The sequence below is a fragment of the Salmo salar genome, chromosome ssa24, assembly GCF_905237065.1.
Source record: "Salmo salar chromosome ssa24, Ssal_v3.1, whole genome shotgun sequence".
In the NCBI taxonomy this organism is placed as follows: Eukaryota; Metazoa; Chordata; class Actinopteri; order Salmoniformes; family Salmonidae; genus Salmo; species Salmo salar.
In genome coordinates, this window is record NC_059465.1 from 39,163,910 (window position 1) to 39,183,759 (window position 19,850).

At 41.5% G+C, this 19,850-nt stretch overlaps 1 protein-coding gene across 1 annotated transcript in view; it reads right to left on the reverse strand.

Annotated features, from left to right (window-relative positions):
• opn4xb (opsin 4xb) overlaps positions 1 to 19,413 on the reverse strand; it is a 31,934-nt gene extending 12,521 nt beyond the window's left edge. Inside the window, exons 1-2 of the mRNA NM_001279053.1 lie at positions 19,184 to 19,413; positions 107 to 240 (exon numbers count right to left, since the gene is read on the reverse strand). Of these exons, the coding sequence (NP_001265982.1) occupies positions 107 to 240; positions 19,184 to 19,353 (304 nt within the window). The 5' untranslated portion in view covers positions 19,354 to 19,413. The remainder of the gene's footprint in view (positions 1 to 106; positions 241 to 19,183) is intronic.
• Positions 19,414 to 19,850: the final 437 nt, after the last annotated feature.

Consider the following 19,850-nt stretch of genomic DNA (forward strand, 5'->3'; position numbering starts at 1 on the left):
GTTTATGGTAAATGTTGCACTTTGCACAATTCTTTTGAACTATATGACAACCAATGTTTGAGATGGTGCGGTGAAAAAGAGGAGAGAAAGGGGGATAATGACTTACCGTACTCGCCAAAAATCCACTCTTTATAGAGACAGTTAATGAAGAAGATGGGCGACTGTGTGAAAGCCATGAGGAAGTCGCTCACCGCCTGGTTCATGATGAAGTAGTTGGGCAGATTGCGGAGTTTCTTATTACTGTAACACAGGTAGGTGGAAATATATTATGCCAAACCACATTTCAAATCCATGAGCACACAAATCGCATAGGCCTATACAAATTAAAAACAAAATAATATATTTTAAGTGACAATAGGTATTGGTCTGAAGCTGAAAAAAGAAAGGAAATTCACATGAGCACCACAATGTCTATTCCACCCATGCTCTACCAAGGTTTTCCAGCACACAGCTTTGACCTACTACAGCAGCTATGTTGGTATTGTACTTCAGACTATGTGTAGGCAGGTTGATTAGGATTCAAACCTTCTCAAACAGCCTAGTTCATACTCTTAGAGGAGGTGCTTCCACAATGATGTGATCTTGTACCACATCCAATAATTGCCCTTGATTGCGCAGCATACAAGGTCAATTATTGGATTCTTCACACACCACAGTAAGATATTATCCCATTACACTACATTTTAAAGCTTTTTTGTATTAAGTGAAAGCAAGCTTTGCTTTTATTCTTACAACACCATCAGGCTTGTAGTAATGTGGTGCATGCCTGTATTTCCTTAAACCTTTTATTTTAGCAATACATGTCATTGAAATAAATGATTATAACATCCTTTTTTGGTCAATAGGTGCCCAACATAACAGGTGGTGGTGATGTGCTGGACACAGTAGCTCAGATAAATACAGCCTGTCTGCATTCCTGATTTCTGTAACTGTTACCTGTGTAATATTGAATTAAGGTCAGAAACACTTGTCTTTCAAACATGGTCCTGTTTTATCAATTGCTGTGGTGATAAAGGGACAGTTCATTACCTCTGTCAAAATAATGTGTCGTTTAAAGTTATGTTTGTACTTGCAATAAAGATAGTGACGTAACAAAAATACACATTTACAATAGGCCTACAGTATATCTAAAAATACATACAGCCAAATTATGTGTGTGTGTATGTATATATATATATATATATATATATATACTACCGGTCAAAAGTTTTAGAACACATAGTCATTCAATAGTTTTTCTTTATTTTTACTATTTTCTAAATTGTAGAATAATAGTGAAGACATCAAAGCTATGAAATAACACATATGGAATCATGTATTTTTTTTAAAGGTAGCCACCCTTTGTCTTGATGACAGCTTTGCTCACTCTCGGAATTCTCTCAACCAGGTTCATGAGGAATGCTTTTCCAACTGTCTTGAAGGAGTTCCCACATTTGCTGAACACTTGTTAGCTGCTTTTCCTTCACTCTGCGGTCCAACTCATCACAAACCATTGGTTGAGGTCAGGTGATTGTGGAGGGCAGGTCATCTGATGCAGCACCATCACTCTCCTTCTTGGTCAGATAGCCCTTACACATCCTGGAGGTGTGTTTTGGGTCATTTTCCTGGGGAAGAAAAATAATTATTTGCAGTGCCTTGGACCGCTGCGCCCTTCGGGAGCCTAAGGACAGATTTCCACCGGTCTAATGTACATTGCTCGTGCTTCTTGGCCCAAGCAAGTCTCTTCTTATTGTTGGTGTCCTTTAGTAGTGGTTTCTTTGCAGCAATTTGACCATGAAGGCCTGAATCACAGTCTCCTCTGAACAGTTGATGTTGAGATGTGTCTGGTGAACTCTGTGAAGCATTTATTTGGGCTGCAATTTCTGAGGCTGGTAACTCTAATGAACTTATCCTCTGCAGCAGAGGTAACTCTGAGTCTTCCTTTCCTGTGGCAGTCCTCATGAGAGCCAGTTCCATCATAGCGCTTGATGGTTTTTGTGACTGCACTTGAAGAAACTTTAAATGTTCTTGAAATTTTCCGCATTGACTGACCTTCATGTCTTAATAAAGTAATGATGGACTGTCATTTCTCTTTGTTTATTTGAGCTTATTTGAACTGATTGGCTCAAACAGATTAAGAAGTAAATAAATTCCACAAATTAACTTTTAACAAGGCACACCTGTTAATTGAAATGCATTCAGACTACCTCATGAAGCTGGTTGAAAGAATCACAAGAGTGTGTAAAGCTGTCATCAAGGCAACAGGTGGCTACTTTGAAGAATCTCAAATATAACATATTTTGATTTGTTTAACACTTTTGGTTACTACATGATTCCATATGTGTTATTTCATAGTTTTGATGTCTTCACTATTATTCTACAATGTAGATAATAGTAAAAATAAAGAAACACCCTTGAATGAGTAAGTGTGTCCAAATGTTTGACTGGTACTGTATATATACTGGTATACATAATTTTAATAGCAGTCCATTATCCCTCTGAAGAATATGAAGTATGAACTTCTTTTTATAAGAAACAATGTGTTGGAAATCCCAAATTGTTTGCATAGTCAACTTACACACAGCTCTGACAAACACAGTTACCCCACCACACATGCCACCAGGGGTCTTTTCACAGTCCCCAAATCCAGAACAAATTCAAGAAAGCGTACAGTATTATATAGAGCCCTTATTGCATGGAACTTCCTTCCATCTCATATTGCTCAAATAAACAGCATATCTGGTTTCAAAAAACAGGTAAAGCAACAGCTCACCACCTTTCCCCTATTTGACCTAGATAGTTTGTGTGTATGCATTGATGGGTAGGCTACGTGTGCCTTAAAAAAAATGCGTGTAGTTCTGTCCTTGAGCTGTTCTTGTCTATTCATGTTCTGTATTATGTCATGTTTCATATTTTGTGTGGACCCCAGGAAGAGTATCTGCTGCTTTTGAAACAGCTAATGGGGATCCTAATAAAATACCAAATTAGGCTGTTTGAGAAGGTTTGAATCCTAATCAACTTGCCTACACATAGTCTGAAGTACAATACCAACATAGCTGCTGTAGTAGGGCAAAGCTGTGTGCTGGAAAACCTTGGTAGAGCATGGGTGGAATAGACATTGTGGTGCTCATGTGAATTTCCTTTCTTTTTTCAGCTTCAGACCAATACCTATTGTCACTTAAAATATATTATTTTGTTTTTAATTTCCATGTTTTTTACACCGGAAGGGGAATATGCAACATTATTAATACAACATTATAATACAGTATAACACAGCAATAAAAGTTAGGTAAAAGTACACAATAATGACAAATGGCAACAGAAATAATGTAGTTATTAGTATTTTAGTTAATATTAACAGCTGATTTTCCAGCGGGAAGCAAAAAAACAGAAACCCATTTAAGCCAATATGGAGTAAACTGGGAAAATATCTCTATTAAGACAATCAAGAAAGCTCCTGGAAAATACACACATAATCAACATGTCCCATTAACTATTTACATGAAAATGTACCTTATAGTTTACTGAAAAAGGCCTAGTACTGCATTACCTGTAAACAAAGGTGAGTTATCACTAAATATAAAATGTACAACCAAATGTACATTCATCAGATATAGTCAACTTTGTAACTACAATTCAGGGATGGCCACAGTTGCTCCTGACAAGCTACAGGTTTATGCAGGATTTTTTGTTCAAGCCCAGTTCATGGTCTCGATGAACAGCTGAGATCTGGATGAACAGCTGACGTCTGGATGAACAGCTGAGATCTGGATGAACAGCTGAGATCTGGATGAACAGCTGAGATCTGGATGAACAGCTGAGGTCTGGATGAACAGCTGAGGTCTGGATGAACAGCTGAGGTCTGGATGAACAGCTGAGATCTGGATGAACAGCTGAGATCTGGATGAACAGCTGAGATCTGGATGAACAGCTGAGATCTGGATGAACAGCTGAGGTCTGGATGAACAGCTGAGGTCTGGATGAACAGCTGAGATCTGGATGAACAGCTGAGATCTGGATGAACAGCTGAGTGGTAGAACCAGGTGTTGTAGCACTGGGCTTGAACAGAAAAGCCTGAATAACGCTGTGGATCATTAAAGAGCAATTTTGATAACTCCTGATACAAACACTACTACAAATGACAAACTGTTGAGAAATGCCTGTTGAAAAAACACCTGTAAAATACAGTCATTAGACAAGTGCCAAAAAATGATAGACATATTTACAAATCTGAAACTGGATAGGTGTTCTAAATTCTTGAATACAAAACTTCAGCTACAAATGTCTTAAGTAATGCTGTACACAGCTGTCCAATTCCAGTAAAATAATTGTCTTCATTAATAAATGGCAGTAAACAGTAAATATGAAAACAGGTGGGAGTACTCACAGATTTGGAACAGAACATTCATTTTAACTATTGATTGTGTGCGAAGTACCATGAGCGTGCATTTGAATTGGCATAAGTTGTTTGTCAGTTCCACATGGGCCAGCTTGCATTTCTCTGTGACAGGTGCATGCCCTCAATCCGTCACTGTGACATAAAGCACAGTGTCCTTGGGCAGTACTGTAGGGATGGCGTGCATCTCACGGATGAGAGCAATGACCTCTTTCTTCCTTGAGGGTCTGAGAGCTGGTCTCTCCTTCGTTCTAGGAAGATGCACACAGTAAAACACACCACCACACTCATTGTCACTTGCCTGCCTCTCTACGAACCCAAAAGTTATTTTAATGAATACAAATAAGCACTGTGTGTCAAAACTATACACTAAAGAGAGTGGTCAAAATGTACCCTCCTTCAGTTCCGAAGGCAGTGACACTGACCGTTAAACTACGAACCTTGTTATAAACATGTCAACTTCACACTATTTAACTGGACAATCTGGTGATGACAGAAAGCTTTCATTGCACAATGTTTTTGTTGTTAATTCACTCAGTACTGATTGAACGTTTATTTCTCTTGCTTGGTTAAAAAGAAATCGTCTGAAACAGTTGATGTGTTGAAAACAATCTCATTTACAGTGCATTCGTAAAGTATTCAGACCCCCTGACTTTTTCCACATTTTGTTACGTTACAGTCTTATTCTAAAATGGATTAAATAAAAACTTTTCCTTATCAATCTACACACAATACCCCATAATGGCAAAGTGACAACAGGCTTTTAGAAACTTTAGCAAATGTATATAAAAAATTAACAGAAATAACTTATTTACATAAGTATTCAAAGCCTTTGCTATGAGACTTGAAATTGAGCTCATGTGCATCCTGTTTCCATTGATCATCCTTGAGATGTTTCTACAACTTGGTTGGTGTCCACCTGTGGTAAATTCAATTGATTGGGCATGATTTGGAAAGGCACACACCTGTCTATATAAGGTCCCACAGTTGACAGTGCATGTCAGAGCAAAAACCAAGCCATGAGGTCGAAGGCATTGTCCGTGGAGCTCCGAGACGGGATTGTGTCTAGGCACAGATCTTGAGAAGGGTACAAAAACATTTATTCAGCATTGAAGGTCCCCAAGAACACAGTGGCCTCCGTCATCCTTAAATAGAAGAAGTTTGGAACCACCAAGACTCTTCCGGGAGCTGGCCACCCGGCCAAACTGAGCAATCGGGGGAGAACGTACTTGGTCAGTGAGGTGACCAACAACCCAATTGTCACTCTAACAGAGCTCCAGAGTTCCTCTGTGGAGATGGGAGAACCTTCCAGAAGGACAATCATCTCTGCAGCACTCCTCAAAATCAGGCTGTCAGGGGTTTCTTCGTCGGAGGACGATATGGCGAAATCATCATCGGAAAATGAGGACCAATATGCAGCAGAGTTGAGATGGCTCATTTTGAACTTTTAATAAATTCCAAAACGAACCTACAAAATAACAAAAGCGAACGCACAATACACTGACAGTCCTGTTAGGTTTACACACACTAAACACGGAACAATCTCCCACAATTAAACAGACAAACACACCCAACTAATATAGGACTTCCAATCAAAGGCAACACCACACAGCTGCCTTCAATTGGAAGTCCACCCCAATTAACCAAACATAGACATACAACTAACTAGATCAACATAGAAATACGTGAATCTCAAACAGTGCCCAAAAACCCCGGAATACTAAATCAAATGCCCTTACTACAAAAACACCACCCTGAACCACATAAAACAAATACCCTCTGCCACGTCCTGACCAAACTACAATAACAATTAACCCTTATACTGGCCAGGACGTGACACAGGCCTTTATGGTAGACTGGCCAGATGAAAACCACTCCTCAGGAAAAGGCACATGACAGCTGCTTGGAGTTTGCCAAAAGGCACCTAAAGACTCTCAGACCATGAGAAACAAGATTCTCTGGTCTGATGAAACCAAGATTGAACTCTTTGGTCTGAATGCCAAGCGTCACATCTGGAGGAAACCTGGAACCATCCCTAAGGGGAAGCATGGTGGTGGCAGCATCATGCTGTGGGGATGTTTTTCAGTGTCAGGGACTGAGACACTAGTCAGGATCAAAGGAAAGATGAGTGGAGCAAGATGAAAACCTGCTCCAGAGCACTCAGGACCTCTGGCTGGGGCGAAGGTTCACCTTCCAACAGGACAACAACCCTAAGCACACAGCCAAGACAATGCAGGAGTGGCTTTGGGACAAGTCTCTGAATGTCCTTGAGTGGCCCAGCAAGAGCCCGGACTTGAACCCGATTGAACATCTCTGGAGAGACCTGAAAATAGCTGTGCAGCGAATCTCCCCATCCAACCTGACAGGTCTTGAGAAGATCTGCAGAGAAGAATGGGAGAATATCCCCAAATATAGGTCTGTCAAGCTTGTAGCGTCATACCCAAGAAGACTAGAAGCTGTAATCGCTGCCAAAGGTGCTTCAACAAAGTACTGAGTAATGGGTCTGAGTACTTATGTAAATGTGATATTTCAGTTGTTTATTTTTATTACATCAGGAAAAATGGCAAAAAAAAGGTCTGTTTTTGCTTTGTCATTATGGGGTATTGTATGTAAATTGATTCAGGAAAAAAACAATATAATCCATTTAAGAACAAAGCTGTAGAGTAACAAAATGTGGAAAAAGTCAAGGGGTCTGAATACTTTCCGAATGCACTGTATACAATTAGGCCATTTATAGAGTTAGCTCTAACCAAGTTAGCAAGCATGGCATTTTATTTGGACTGCACACAGGTTCAGTTGCACTAGCAAGCAATGATGCTACTTATGTGGATGGCAAATTCTAATTTCTGTGAAGACACTGAAAAGTAATTTAACACTATTGATCAGTCAGCGCAAATTTGGATTATAATGACCGAGTAGCTAACATTTGATGAGCAATTGTTTAAAATATATATATATATTTAACCTTTATTTAACCAGGTAAAACCCATTGAGGTTAAAAACCTGTTTTGTGAGGGCGACCTGGCAAGAAGGTAAAACAGGGAAACAGCAGCGTGTCCATAAAACATTACAGAAAAATACAGAATACACACAAAAGACAAAGTGTCACAAGTTAAAGATACAATTGAAGATTAGAAACAACTGTAGTTTTACAAACAGTGTTGTCAATCAGAGTCTTAAAAACAGACAAGGACACTAACTCCCCTAACTTTACAAATCTTCTGAAGTTCCGAGATGAAGGGGCATTATGGGAAAAAGATTGTTTCCCCATCTCAGTTCTAGCCTTAGGAACAGACAAGGACAGCAGCGGCTGTGAACGAAGACTATATTGTGTGACTGATCTGGTCAGCAAGGAACAGAGATACAAAGGCAGTTGTCCCATCAATGCTTTGTACACGTTAAAGTGTACCAGTGCTTTAGTCTCCTGGTGGAGAGAGAGGTCCATTGCACCATAGCATACAGATCACAGTGATCTAGCATTGGTAATACATCTTAAAGCACCATGATACACTGTGTCCAGAGTTTTCGAGGTACTTACTGAGGCCTGCATATAGACAATATCAGCATAATCCAGCACTGATTTAAAAAAAAAGTGCTTTGAACAAGATATTTTCTGACTAACATTGAAAAACAAGATTTGTTCCTGAATCCCAAACCCAATAGAAATCCAATACAACTTCAGTTTCTTGGTCAAGTTATCAATATGATGTTTAAAATTCAACTTTTCATCTAACCAAATCCCAAGATACTTATAGGAGGTGACCCTATCAATTTGCAGGCCTGTTATAGTTAAAATCTGCAAGTGACTATATCTGTTTACTTTCAGGGAATAGAAAACCATAAACTTTGTTTTCCTTTCATTAAAGCACAAGTTTCAATTGGAAAAGCTGCCTTAGAATAACATCAAAGGCCAACTGTAACAGTGTCCATTGCATGATGTACTACAAATTAGCAGCATGACAGTTTCCCAAAGTTTGGTGTTGACTATTAACTTTACATAGCTAGGTAGCTAGCTAGCTATGCTTTGTGGAAGAAGGTGGGATATAAGTTATTGTTGAGTCGTTATACACACGGATTCCACATGAGGGCTGTATTGAAGTCATGGAACATTTTCTTCTGCAACGTGACCCTAATGAACTACCTTCCGTGCATGCATTATAACATTGGCTGAAATAGTATTCACACACAACTACTTAATGTTTCTAAATGATTTCTTTATTCAGACAAAGGGTACTGCTATGGGAACCCCCATGGCTCCTAACTATGCTCATTTGTATGTGAGTTACATGGAGAAACAGGCCATTCTCCATCCTCTCAAAAATATTTTCTTGCCTAACGTTATTAGTTGGAGTTGGTACATTGATTATATTTTTGTTCTGTGGAGGGGTGATGCAAAACAGCTCCAACTCTTGTTCTGAGCACCTGAGATTTACTATGCAATCTGATACACGTCAAATCAGTTTCCTTGATCTTATGATCTTGTGTGAAGATAATGTTCTATACACTGATCTTTACAGGAAATCTACTGATTGTAACAGTTTGTTGGGGGCTGATAGCTGTCACCCACTTCCCTTGAAAAACAGTTTGCCCTATAGCCAATTCTGTCGAATCGAAAGAATTTGCAAAAAAACGATTCCGATTTCGACAGAACTATGTCTGAGACGCAAAGAAAATTCAAGTAGAGGGGGTACAAAAATGGTCAGATTAATACTGCATTTGAGAAAATCCCAAACAAATTGAGACATGATGTCTTTCAAGGACAGTCTCGCAAAAAGAAGCATTATTGCGTTCTAACTACCCGCTATTCAAAGTGCTTTGAACAAATTAAGGGAATCGTTCACAAACATTGGCACATTCTAAGATCCGATGACAGTATCTGCAATGCGTTTTTGGACCCTCCCTTGGTCGCATTCTCACGGGGCAGAAACCTCTGAGATCAATTGGTACTCTGATTTACCACCCCAAAATACTCCCACACAACACCTATGCGCCTCTAATGGATGGAAACTACAAGTGTAATGGCTGTGCCATGATTACAGACACCGGTATGTGTCCTTTGAAACTATATAAACTAGTGACCCGCAGTGTTTGTCATTATACCCTGATGAAGACAGCTTGTCTGTTGAAACATTAGTTATTAGGTTATTAAATTATTGCCTCTGAGCTCCTAGAGTGTGACGATCTTTTTATTTTATTTTTCAAGGGATATAAGTTATTGTCAGACAAAGTTTGGTACTGACTGTGAACTTTACTTAGCTAGCTAGCTATGCTTTGTGGAATAATGTGAGATGTAGCTACAGTAGCTAAGTTATTGTCAACATTGAGTTATTACTGGCTAACTAGTTGACTAGATAAATGGATATAGCAGGCAAGGACGTTCACTAGCTTACTTGTTTGTTTACACAGATAACTTCAGCCTTATATAAAAAAAATCTTCCTTGTCAAAATATAGTTAGCTCACTTTCCTCACTTGTTGGTTAGCTATATAAACTCAGCAAAAAAAGGAATGTCCCTTTTTCAGGACCCTGTCTTTAAAAGATAATTAGTAAAAATCCAAATAACTTCACAAATCTTCATTGTACAGTGTTTAAACAATGTTTCCCGTGCTTGTTCAATGAACCATAAACAATTAATGAACATGCACCTGTGGAACAGTTGTTAAGACACTAACATCTTACAGACGGTAGGCAATTAAGGTCACAGTTATGAAAACTTAGGACACTAAAGAGGCCTTTCTACTGACCCTGAAAAACACCAAAAGAAAGATGCCCAGGGTCCCTGCTCCTCTGCGTGAACGTGCCTTAGGCATGCTGCAAGGAGGCATGAGGACTGCAGATGTGGCCAGGGCAATAAATTGCAATGTCCGTACTGTGAGACGCCTAAGACAACGCTACAGGGAGACAGGACGGACAGCTGATTGAACCCTGACCTGTTCACCCGACGTGCTACCTGTCCCAGACCTGCTGTTTTCAACTCTCTAGAGACAGCAGGAGTGGTAGAGATACTCTGAATGATCGACTATGAAAAGCCAACTGACATTTACTACTGAGGTGCTGACCTGTTGCAACCTGGACAACCACTGTGATTATTATTATTTGACCCTGCTGGTCATCTATGAACATTTGAACATCTTGGCCATGTTCTGTTATAATCTCCACCCGGCACAGCCAGAAGAGGACTGGCCACCCATCATAGCCTGGTTCCTCTCTAGGTTTCTTCCTAGGTTCTGGCCTTTCTAGGGAGTTTTTCCTAGCCACCGTGCTTCTGCATTGTACAGCACATTGTGACATCAGCTGATGTAAGAAGGGCTTTATAAATAAATACATTTGATTGATTGATTGATCATCCTCGCAGTGGCAAACCACGTGTAACAACACCTGCACAGGATCGGTACATCCAAACATCACACCTGCGGGACAGGTACAGGATGGCAACAACAACTGCCCGCGTTACACCAGGAACGCACAATCCCTCCATCAGTGTTCAGACTGTCCGCAACAGTCTGAGAGAGGCTGGACTGAGGGCTTGTATGCCTGTTGTAAGGCAGGTCCTCACCAGACATCACCGGCAACAACGTTCCCTATGGGCACAAACCCACCCATCGCTGGACCAGACAGGACTGGCAAAAAGTGCTCTTCAGTGACGAGTAGCGGTTTTGTCTCACCGGGGGTCATGGTCAGATTTGCATTTATCGTCGAAGGAATGAGCGTTACACCGAGGCCTGTACTCTGGAGCAGGATCGATTTGGAGGTGGAGGGTCCGTCATGGTCTGGGGCGGTGTGTCACAGCATCATCGGACTGAGCTTGTTGTCATTGCAGGCAATCTCAACGCTGTGCATTACAGGGAAGACATCCTTCTCCCTCATGTGGTACCCTTCCTGCAGGCTCATCCTGACATGATCCTCCAGCATGACAATGTCACCAGCCATACTGCTCGTTCTGCTCAATCCCATTGAGCACGTCTGGGACCTGTTGGATCAGAGGGTGAGGGCTAGGGCCATTCCCCCCAGAAATGTCTGGGAACTTGCAAGTGCCTTGGTGGAAGAGTGGGGTAACATCTCACAGCAAGAACTGGCAAATCTGGTGCAGTCCACGAGGAGGAGATGCACTGCAGTACTTAATGCAGCTGGTGGCCACACTAGATACTGACTGTTACTTTTGATTTTGACCCCCTTTTGTTCAGGGACACATTATTCAATTTCTGTTAGTCACACGTCTGTGGAACTTGCTCAGTTTATGTCTCATTTACATTTACATTTTAGTCATTTAGCAGACGCTCTTATCCAGAGCGACTTACAGTAGTGAATGCATACATTTCATACAATTTCATACATTTTTTTGCTGGCCCCCCGTGGGAATCGAACCCACAACCCTGGCGTTGCAAACACCATGCTCTACCAACTGAGCTACAGTTGTTGAATCTTGTTATGTTGAATATGTTCATACAAATATTTACACAAAATAAACGCAGTTGACAGTGAGAGGACGTTTGTTTTTTTGCTGAGTTTATATATAAAATATAGCTAGCTAGCCAACATTAGCTCTGATCTGACTGGTAACTTATTCTATCTATCAAATGTATGTAGTTCTGTCCTTGAGCTGTTCTTGTCTATTGATGTTCTGTATTATGTCATGTTTCATGTTTTGTGTGGACCCCAGGAACAGTAGCTGCTGCTTTTGCAACAGCTAATGGGGATCCTAATAAAATACCAATATGTGTGGTGTAACATTACGTTAGCTAGTTGGCTAACATTACAGCTGCTGGCTAGCTGCGTACCTAACGTTGGCCAATCAAAACAAAACCACATTCAGCTCACTAACAACAACTGACCCATTTTTCAAGTTGGACAATTATCTGTATGCATTTATTGATTTATTATATACACTGCTCAAAAAATAAAGGGAACACTTAAACAACACATCCTAGATCTGAATGAAAGAAATAATCTTATTAAATACTTCTTTCTTTACATAGTTGAATGTGCTGACAACAAAATCACACAAAAATAATCAATGGAAATCCAATTTATCAACCCATGGAGGTCTGTATTTGGAGTCACACTCAAAATTAAAGTGGAAAACCACACTACAGGCTGATGCAACTTTGATGTAATGTCGTTAAAACAAGTCAAAATGAGGCTCAGTAGTGTGTGTGGCCTCCACGTGCCTGTATGACCTCCCTACAACGCCTGGGCATGCTCCTGATGAGGTGGCGGATGGTCTCCTGAGGAATCTCCTCCCAGACCTGGACTAAAGCATCCGCCAACTCCTGGACAGTCTGTTGTGCAACGTGGCATTGGTGGATGGAGCGAGACATGATGTCCCAGATGTGCTCAATTGGATTCAGGTCTGGGGAACGGGCGGGCCAGTCCATAGCATCAATGTCTTCCTCTTGCAGGAACTGCTGACACACTCCAGCCACATGAGGTCTAGCATTGTCTTGCATTAGGAGGAACCCAGGGCCAACCGCACCAGCATATGGTCTCACAAGAGGTCTGAGGATCTCATCTCGGTACCTAATGGCAGTCAGGCTACCTCTGGCGAGCACATGGAGGGCTGTGCGGCCCCCCAAAGAAATGCCACCCCACACCATGACTGACCCACCGCCAAACCGGTCATGCTGGAGGATGTTGCAGGCAGCAGAACGTTCTCCACGGCATCTCCAGACTCTGTCACGTCTGTCACGTGCTCAGTGTGAACCTGCTTTCATCTGTGAAGATGAAACGTCCTGCACGGTGTTGGGCTGTAAGCACAACCCCCACCTGTGGATGTCGGGCCCTCATACCACCCTCATGGAGTCTGTTTCTGACCGTTTGAGCAGACACATGCACATTTGTGGCCTGCTGGAGGTCCTTTTGCAGGGCTCTGGCAGTGCTTCTCCTGCTCCTCCTTGCACAAAGGCGGAGGTAGCGGTCCTGCGGCTGGGTTGTTGCCCTCCTACGGCCTCCTCCACGTCTCCTGATGTACTGGCCTGTCTCCTGGTAGCGCCTCCATGCTCTGGACACTACGCTGACAGACACAGCAAACCTTCTTGCCACAGCTCGCATTGATGCGCCATCCTGGATGAGCTGCACTACCTGAGCCACTTGTGTGGGTTGTAGACTCCGTCTCATGCTACCACTAGAGTGAAAGCACCGCCAGCATTCAAAAGTGACCAAAACATCAGCCAGGAAGCATAGGAACTGAGAAGTGGTCTGTGGTTACCACCTGCAGAACCACTCCTTTATTGGGGGTGTCTTGCTAATTGCCTATAATTTCCACCTGTTGTCTATTCCATTTGCACAACAGCATGTGAAATTTATTGTCAATCAGTGTTGCTTCCAAAGTGGACAGTTTGATTTCACAGAAGTGTGATTGACTTGGAGTTACATTGTGTTGTTTAAGTGTTCCCTTTATTTTTTTGAGCAGTATATTTTAGCAATAACATTTAATTTTCAAACTTAAGTAGATTTAAAACCAAATACTTTTAGACTTTTACTCAAGTAGTATTTTACTGGGTGACTTTCCCTTTTACTTGAGTCATTAGCTTTTAAAGTATATTTACTTTTACTCAGGTATGAAAATTGGGTACTTTTTCCACCACTGGATATAAGGAGAAAGGGCCATACATGTTATTACATTTGGTCAAGAAAAGTTGGTCATGCATGATAAGATTATGCTCTGATCCAGAAAGAGTATTGCCGCCCTACTCTTCCCCTGGTCTTGTCAATTATTTTATTGAAGTTAATTGATTTCTGAAATTAGGTCAGGTCCCAAGGTAGAAGGTATTACCAAAAGCTTTTATATTTCAGCTCTCCTCCAGATTAAATGGCCTCTTCGAACAATTGTTCCATACATGGTTCTGCATGCATTCATTAAGTCAGAACACAGTCACGTACGTATATACTGCTGTTTATTATCCATGTACAGTGCATTGTACCATTTTTCTGTCCTGCTAAGCATTCAAAATGTAATGAGTACTTTTGGGTGTCAGGGAAAATGTATGTAGTAAAAAGTACATTCTTTTCATTAGGAATGTAGTTGAGTATTTTTTTTGTTTTTTTATTTCACCTTTATTTAACCAGGTAGGCCAGTTGAGAACAAGTTCTCATTTACAACTGCGACCTGGCCAAGATAAAGCAAAGCAGTGCGACACAAACAACAACACATGGAATAAACAAACGTACAGTCAATAACATAATAGGGGAAAAAAATCTATATACAGTGTGTGCAAATGAGGTGAGATTAGGGAGGTAAGGCAATAAATAGGCCGTAGTGGCGAAATAATTACAATTTAGCAATTAAATACTGGAGTGATAGATGTGCAGAAGATGAATGTGCAAGTAGAGATACTGGGTGCAAAAAAGCAAAAAATAAATAAATAAATAACAATATGGGGATGAGGTAGTTGGATGGGCTATTTACAGATGGGCTATGTACAGATGCAGTGATCTGTGAGCTGCTTTGACAGCTGATGCTTAAAGTTAGTGAGGGAGATATGAGTCTCCAGCTTCAGTGATTTGGTTTGACGACGAACATGGCGACGAATATGAAGCGAGGGCCAGCCAACGAGAGCATACAGGTCGCAGTAGTGGGTAGTATATGGGGCTTTAGTTAAGTAAAGTACAACTATTCCAAAAAACTACTTAAACAGCACTTTAAAGTATTTTTACTTAAGTACTTTACCCCACTGCTTATAACAGGCAATAGTAGCAATGGCTACCAGACCTGGGTTCAACTACTATTTACTGTATTTAAGTAATTATTTAGACTACGTTTGTTTTAAAATACTAGTAGTTAAATGTTGGAATGTATTTACAACTACTTCAAGTACTAATACATACTGTTATACATGAACATAAATACATACTGTTATTCATAAACATTCATACATACTGTTAGACATAAACATAAATACATCATGTTATACATAAACCTACACATGTATTTGAACCCAGGTCTGAAATGTATCGGGGATGTTTTATGGGCTTCTGACCACATCTGCTATTTTGTGTTTTTTTTTGCACTGCCCATAACTTTTTTTGTACATAATGTTTCCGCAATCATTTCCTTTGACCAAAAAGAGCTTCTGGACATCAGAACAGTGATCACTAACCTCAATTTGGACGAAGATTTCTACTTCAACGAGGCGTCAGCACAGGACATACTGCTCACTCCGGACCAGGCCCTGATCCCCGACACTCGGAAGAGAAAGAGACTGTGACATAAAGGCTGACGTGCGGGTTGATTAAACTACAGCGATGATTAAATAATCCACCTCTACCCTCTGTTCTGTTGGCGAATGTACAATCGCTGGAGAACAAACTGGACAAGCTCCATTTGAGACTATCCTATCAACAGGACCTGAAGAACTGCAATATCCTATGTTTCTCTGAAACTTGGCTGAGGAAGGACTGAAGCTGTTTTTTCTATGCATCGGCAGGACAGAACAGTAGACCATACTATTTACCAAGAGAGTTTTCATCTATAGTATATTTTTCGTAACTGTCATCACAAACCGATGATGGCACTCAACGAGCTGTATAGGGCCATAAGCAAACAAGAAAATGCTCATCCAGAGGAGGCGATCCTAGTGGCCGGTGATTTTAATGCAGGAAAACTGAAATCCGTTTAACCTTATTTCTACCAGCATGTCACCTGTGCAACTAGAGGTAAAAAAAACTCTAGATCACATTTACTCCACACACAGAGACACATACAAAGCTCTCCCTCACCCTCCATTTGGCAAATCTGACCAAAACTCTATCCTCCTGATTCCTGCTTACAAGCAAAAACTCAGACAGGAAGTACCAGTGACACACTCAATAGGGAAGTGGTCCAGTGAAGTGGATGCTAAGCTACAGGACTTTCGCTAGTACAGACTGGAATATGTTCTAGGACTCATCCGATGGTATTGAGGAGTTTACCACATCAGTCACTGGCTTCATCAATAAGTGCATCAACGATGTAATCCCTACAGTGACCGTACATACATATCCCAACCAGAAGCCATGGATTACAGTCAAAATCCGCATTGAGCTAAAGGCTAGAGCTGCCGCTTCTAAGGAGCGGGACACAAATCCGGACGCTTATAAAAAATCCTGCTACGCCTTCTTGACGAACCATCAAACAGGCAAAGCATCAATACAGGACTAAGATCAAATCTTACTACTCAAGCTCTGATGCACAGATTATAATGGGAAACACAGCCACAAGCTGCCCAGGGACGCGTGCCTACAGACAAACTAAATGTATTCTATGCTCGATTCGAGGAAGCAAAACTGAACCATGGGTGAGAGCACCAGCTGTTCCGGACGACTGTGTGATCATGCTCTCCATAGCCGATGTAAGTCCTTTAAACAGGTTGACATTCACAAGGCCGCAGGGCCAGACGAATTACCAGGACGCATACTCAGAGCATGCGTTGACCAGCTAGCAAGTGTCTTCACTGACATTTTCAACCTCTCCCTGACCCAGTCTGTAATACCTACATGTTTCATGCAGACAACCATAGTCCCTGTGCCCGAGAACACCATGGTAACCTGTGTAAATGATTCTTGCCCCGTAGTACTCACATCTGTAGCCATGAAATACTTTGAAAGGCTGGTCAAGGCTCATATCAAGACCATCATCCCAGACACCCTAGACACAATTCAATTCACATACTGCCCCAACAGACACAATCTCTATTGCACTCCACTCTGCCCGACAGTGGTAGCCTGATCACCGACTACGATGAGACAGCCTATATGTAGGAAGTCTGAGACCTGGCAGTGTGGTGCCAGGACAACAACCTCTGCCTCAATGTCAGCAAGACAAATGAGTTGATCGTGGACTACAGGAAACGGAGGGTCGAGCACACCCCCATTCACATCAATGAGGCTGTAGGGGAGTGGGTCGAGAGCTTCAAGTTTCTCAGTGGCCACATCCTTAAGGACCTATCATGGTCCAAACACACCAACACAGTCGTGAAGAGGGCTCCTCTTCCAGGAGGCTGAAAAGATATGGCATGGGCCTTCAGATCCTCTAAAAGTTCTACAGCTGCACCATTGAGTGAATCTTGACTGGCTGCATCACTGCTTGGTATGGCAACTGCTTGGCTTCTGACCGCAAGGCACTACAGAGGGTAGTGCGTAAGGCCCAGTACATCACTGGGGCCAATCTATCTGCCATCCAGGACCTCTACACCAGGCGGTGTCAGAGAAAGGCCTTTTTTGACTCATCACATATGCTGCTGCTACTGTTTACTATCTGTGACTTTATTCCTAGTTATATGTACACACAGTATATCTAATGATGCTACAATTCTAAAATCAGTCTAGACAGCCTGTTTTTTTTGTCCCAAAACAATTGGTTCTATTGACACCTGAGTGTAATGAATTAATAAATTACACTAATAAGTAAGTGTTTAATGACAACTTGAATAATTGATCATGTCTGAAAATGATTGATGAGTCTAGTTATAAGAATAGACCGAAGACTTAGAATTCTAGCAATACAAGACAATGACAAGTTGACTACACATTACAAAATGTCCCTGTAAATTTACATAACATACTGGTAACAGAGTTGCCAGCTACATTGTAATTTTGTTTTATAGCAGGGGTGCTGTACTATGTTTTACAGTAAGAAAAACAGTCCTGTGATATGCAATGCAGCATATTACTTTGCTCTATAAAGAAAAAATTAAATTGGACCAGGACAAAGTGTAAACCATAAATATTGTTAGGCCTGCTGTTTTTTTTACCCTTAAAATATGTGTTGGGCAGGGAACAAAATGTAAGCCTATTCCCTCTAAAGTCCAGCAATGCAATTTTAAAAATATCCAAGTAACTTATGGCAAAATCAAATGCAACAGTCATGTTTATGCCCCGGGAGGCTTTTTTCCTCCTTTTTCAGGAACTGTTAACTGTTAACTGGACTTCATCTCTCCTCAGTGAGTCAACGTTGCGTTGTGCATTTTTGGACTTTAAATTCATGATATACAGAATGTAACTTATAAATGCCTCATGAGCTTAGTTCAACTGTCGTACCTCAAAATATAAAATATAAGCTTGTTTTACCTCAATGTATATGTCAATGTAAATGCAAACAAACACTGCATATCCTCAAAACATGGTAAAAAACTATAGTTTTGATGTCATGGATGGTCAGTCCTTGCATCCATAGCTCTGTCTATGAATCTGAGAGTGGTTACATTTTTACAGCCCCGTCCCTCAGGTTTTTACCAAAACAGAGGCGTGGTGCCGAATTGTTATGGTTTGAACTGCAGATTGCCTCTTTAAGCTTCCATAAATGGAGCACAGAGAGCAGCTGTGGCTACAGGCAAATGGAGTGCACAAACAACTGCAATTCAGTCAGCAGCCAGAGCTTATCGTGCTGAGTTTTCTTTATTTAGGTCCTGTCCCCAGGAGTACAATTCAAATAGATTTTCTAAATTCGGCGTCATATGGAAAATCATTAGACAGCACACCACACTGCACGCACCATTATCTTGCTCTACCTGTTGCATACCCCATATTGCAATGTTCATTCAGTCCCTTTCATTCCTTGAAAATGACCACATTTGGCTCCCATGCTCTCACTTGGTAACATCAATAGAAATGAACAAGACCACTGAGGCCAAATCAATTCTAACTAACAGAGAATGAAGTAAATATTACACAATGTTGACAAACAATGCCCCCTGAAAACTTTGAAAGAGCTCCTAATAATATTTCATTGAATTTGATAGACCAAAAAAAGACCACAGCATTATATTCTCCTCTCTGAGTGACTGTAAACCTGTAGCAAATCGTCCCCCATGCTTTCCCTCAGCCAGTCACTAACCTCCAGAAAGCGAACATGACCAATGCGTTCCCTGTCACCCCCAGTGTTCCAATGATACACACGAAGAAGGCCACGATGTAGTGGACATGGTCTGGGACGTCCACCTTCTTGAAGAAGCTGTGTTGGACTTGATGCTGCTCCTCCATGTTTCTTGCCTGGCCCTGGACCATGGGGGTACCAGCATCTGTCCAGTCCACTCCAACGTGCCCCAGCTCCCTCTCGCTGGCTCTAGTCGCACTCTCTCCCTCTCTCAAACTCCCCCCTCTCTTTTTCTTTATCTCTCTCTCTCTCTCTCTCTCACACACACAACCACTCTTTGTCTCCATCTGTCTCCCTCTCTGTCTCTCTATCTCAGTCCCTCCCCTCTTTCTCATCTCTCTCTTTCTGTCTTTCTCGCTCTCCCAGCCACCTCACGCGAAGCAGATTCAGTCCCATCACTGTGTGCTATTATGTCAGACCCATAATGTCATCCACCAGCTACAGGCAGCAGGCAGGCAGCAGTAGCCCGGACACAGACAGGCAACAACCCTAACCCTAGCCCAATGACCCTAACCGTAGCTCAATGACCCTAACCGTAGCCCAACGACCCTAACCTGAGCTCAACGACCCTAGCCCAACGACCCTAACCCTATCCCAATAACCCTAGCCCAACGACCCTAGCCTCAAT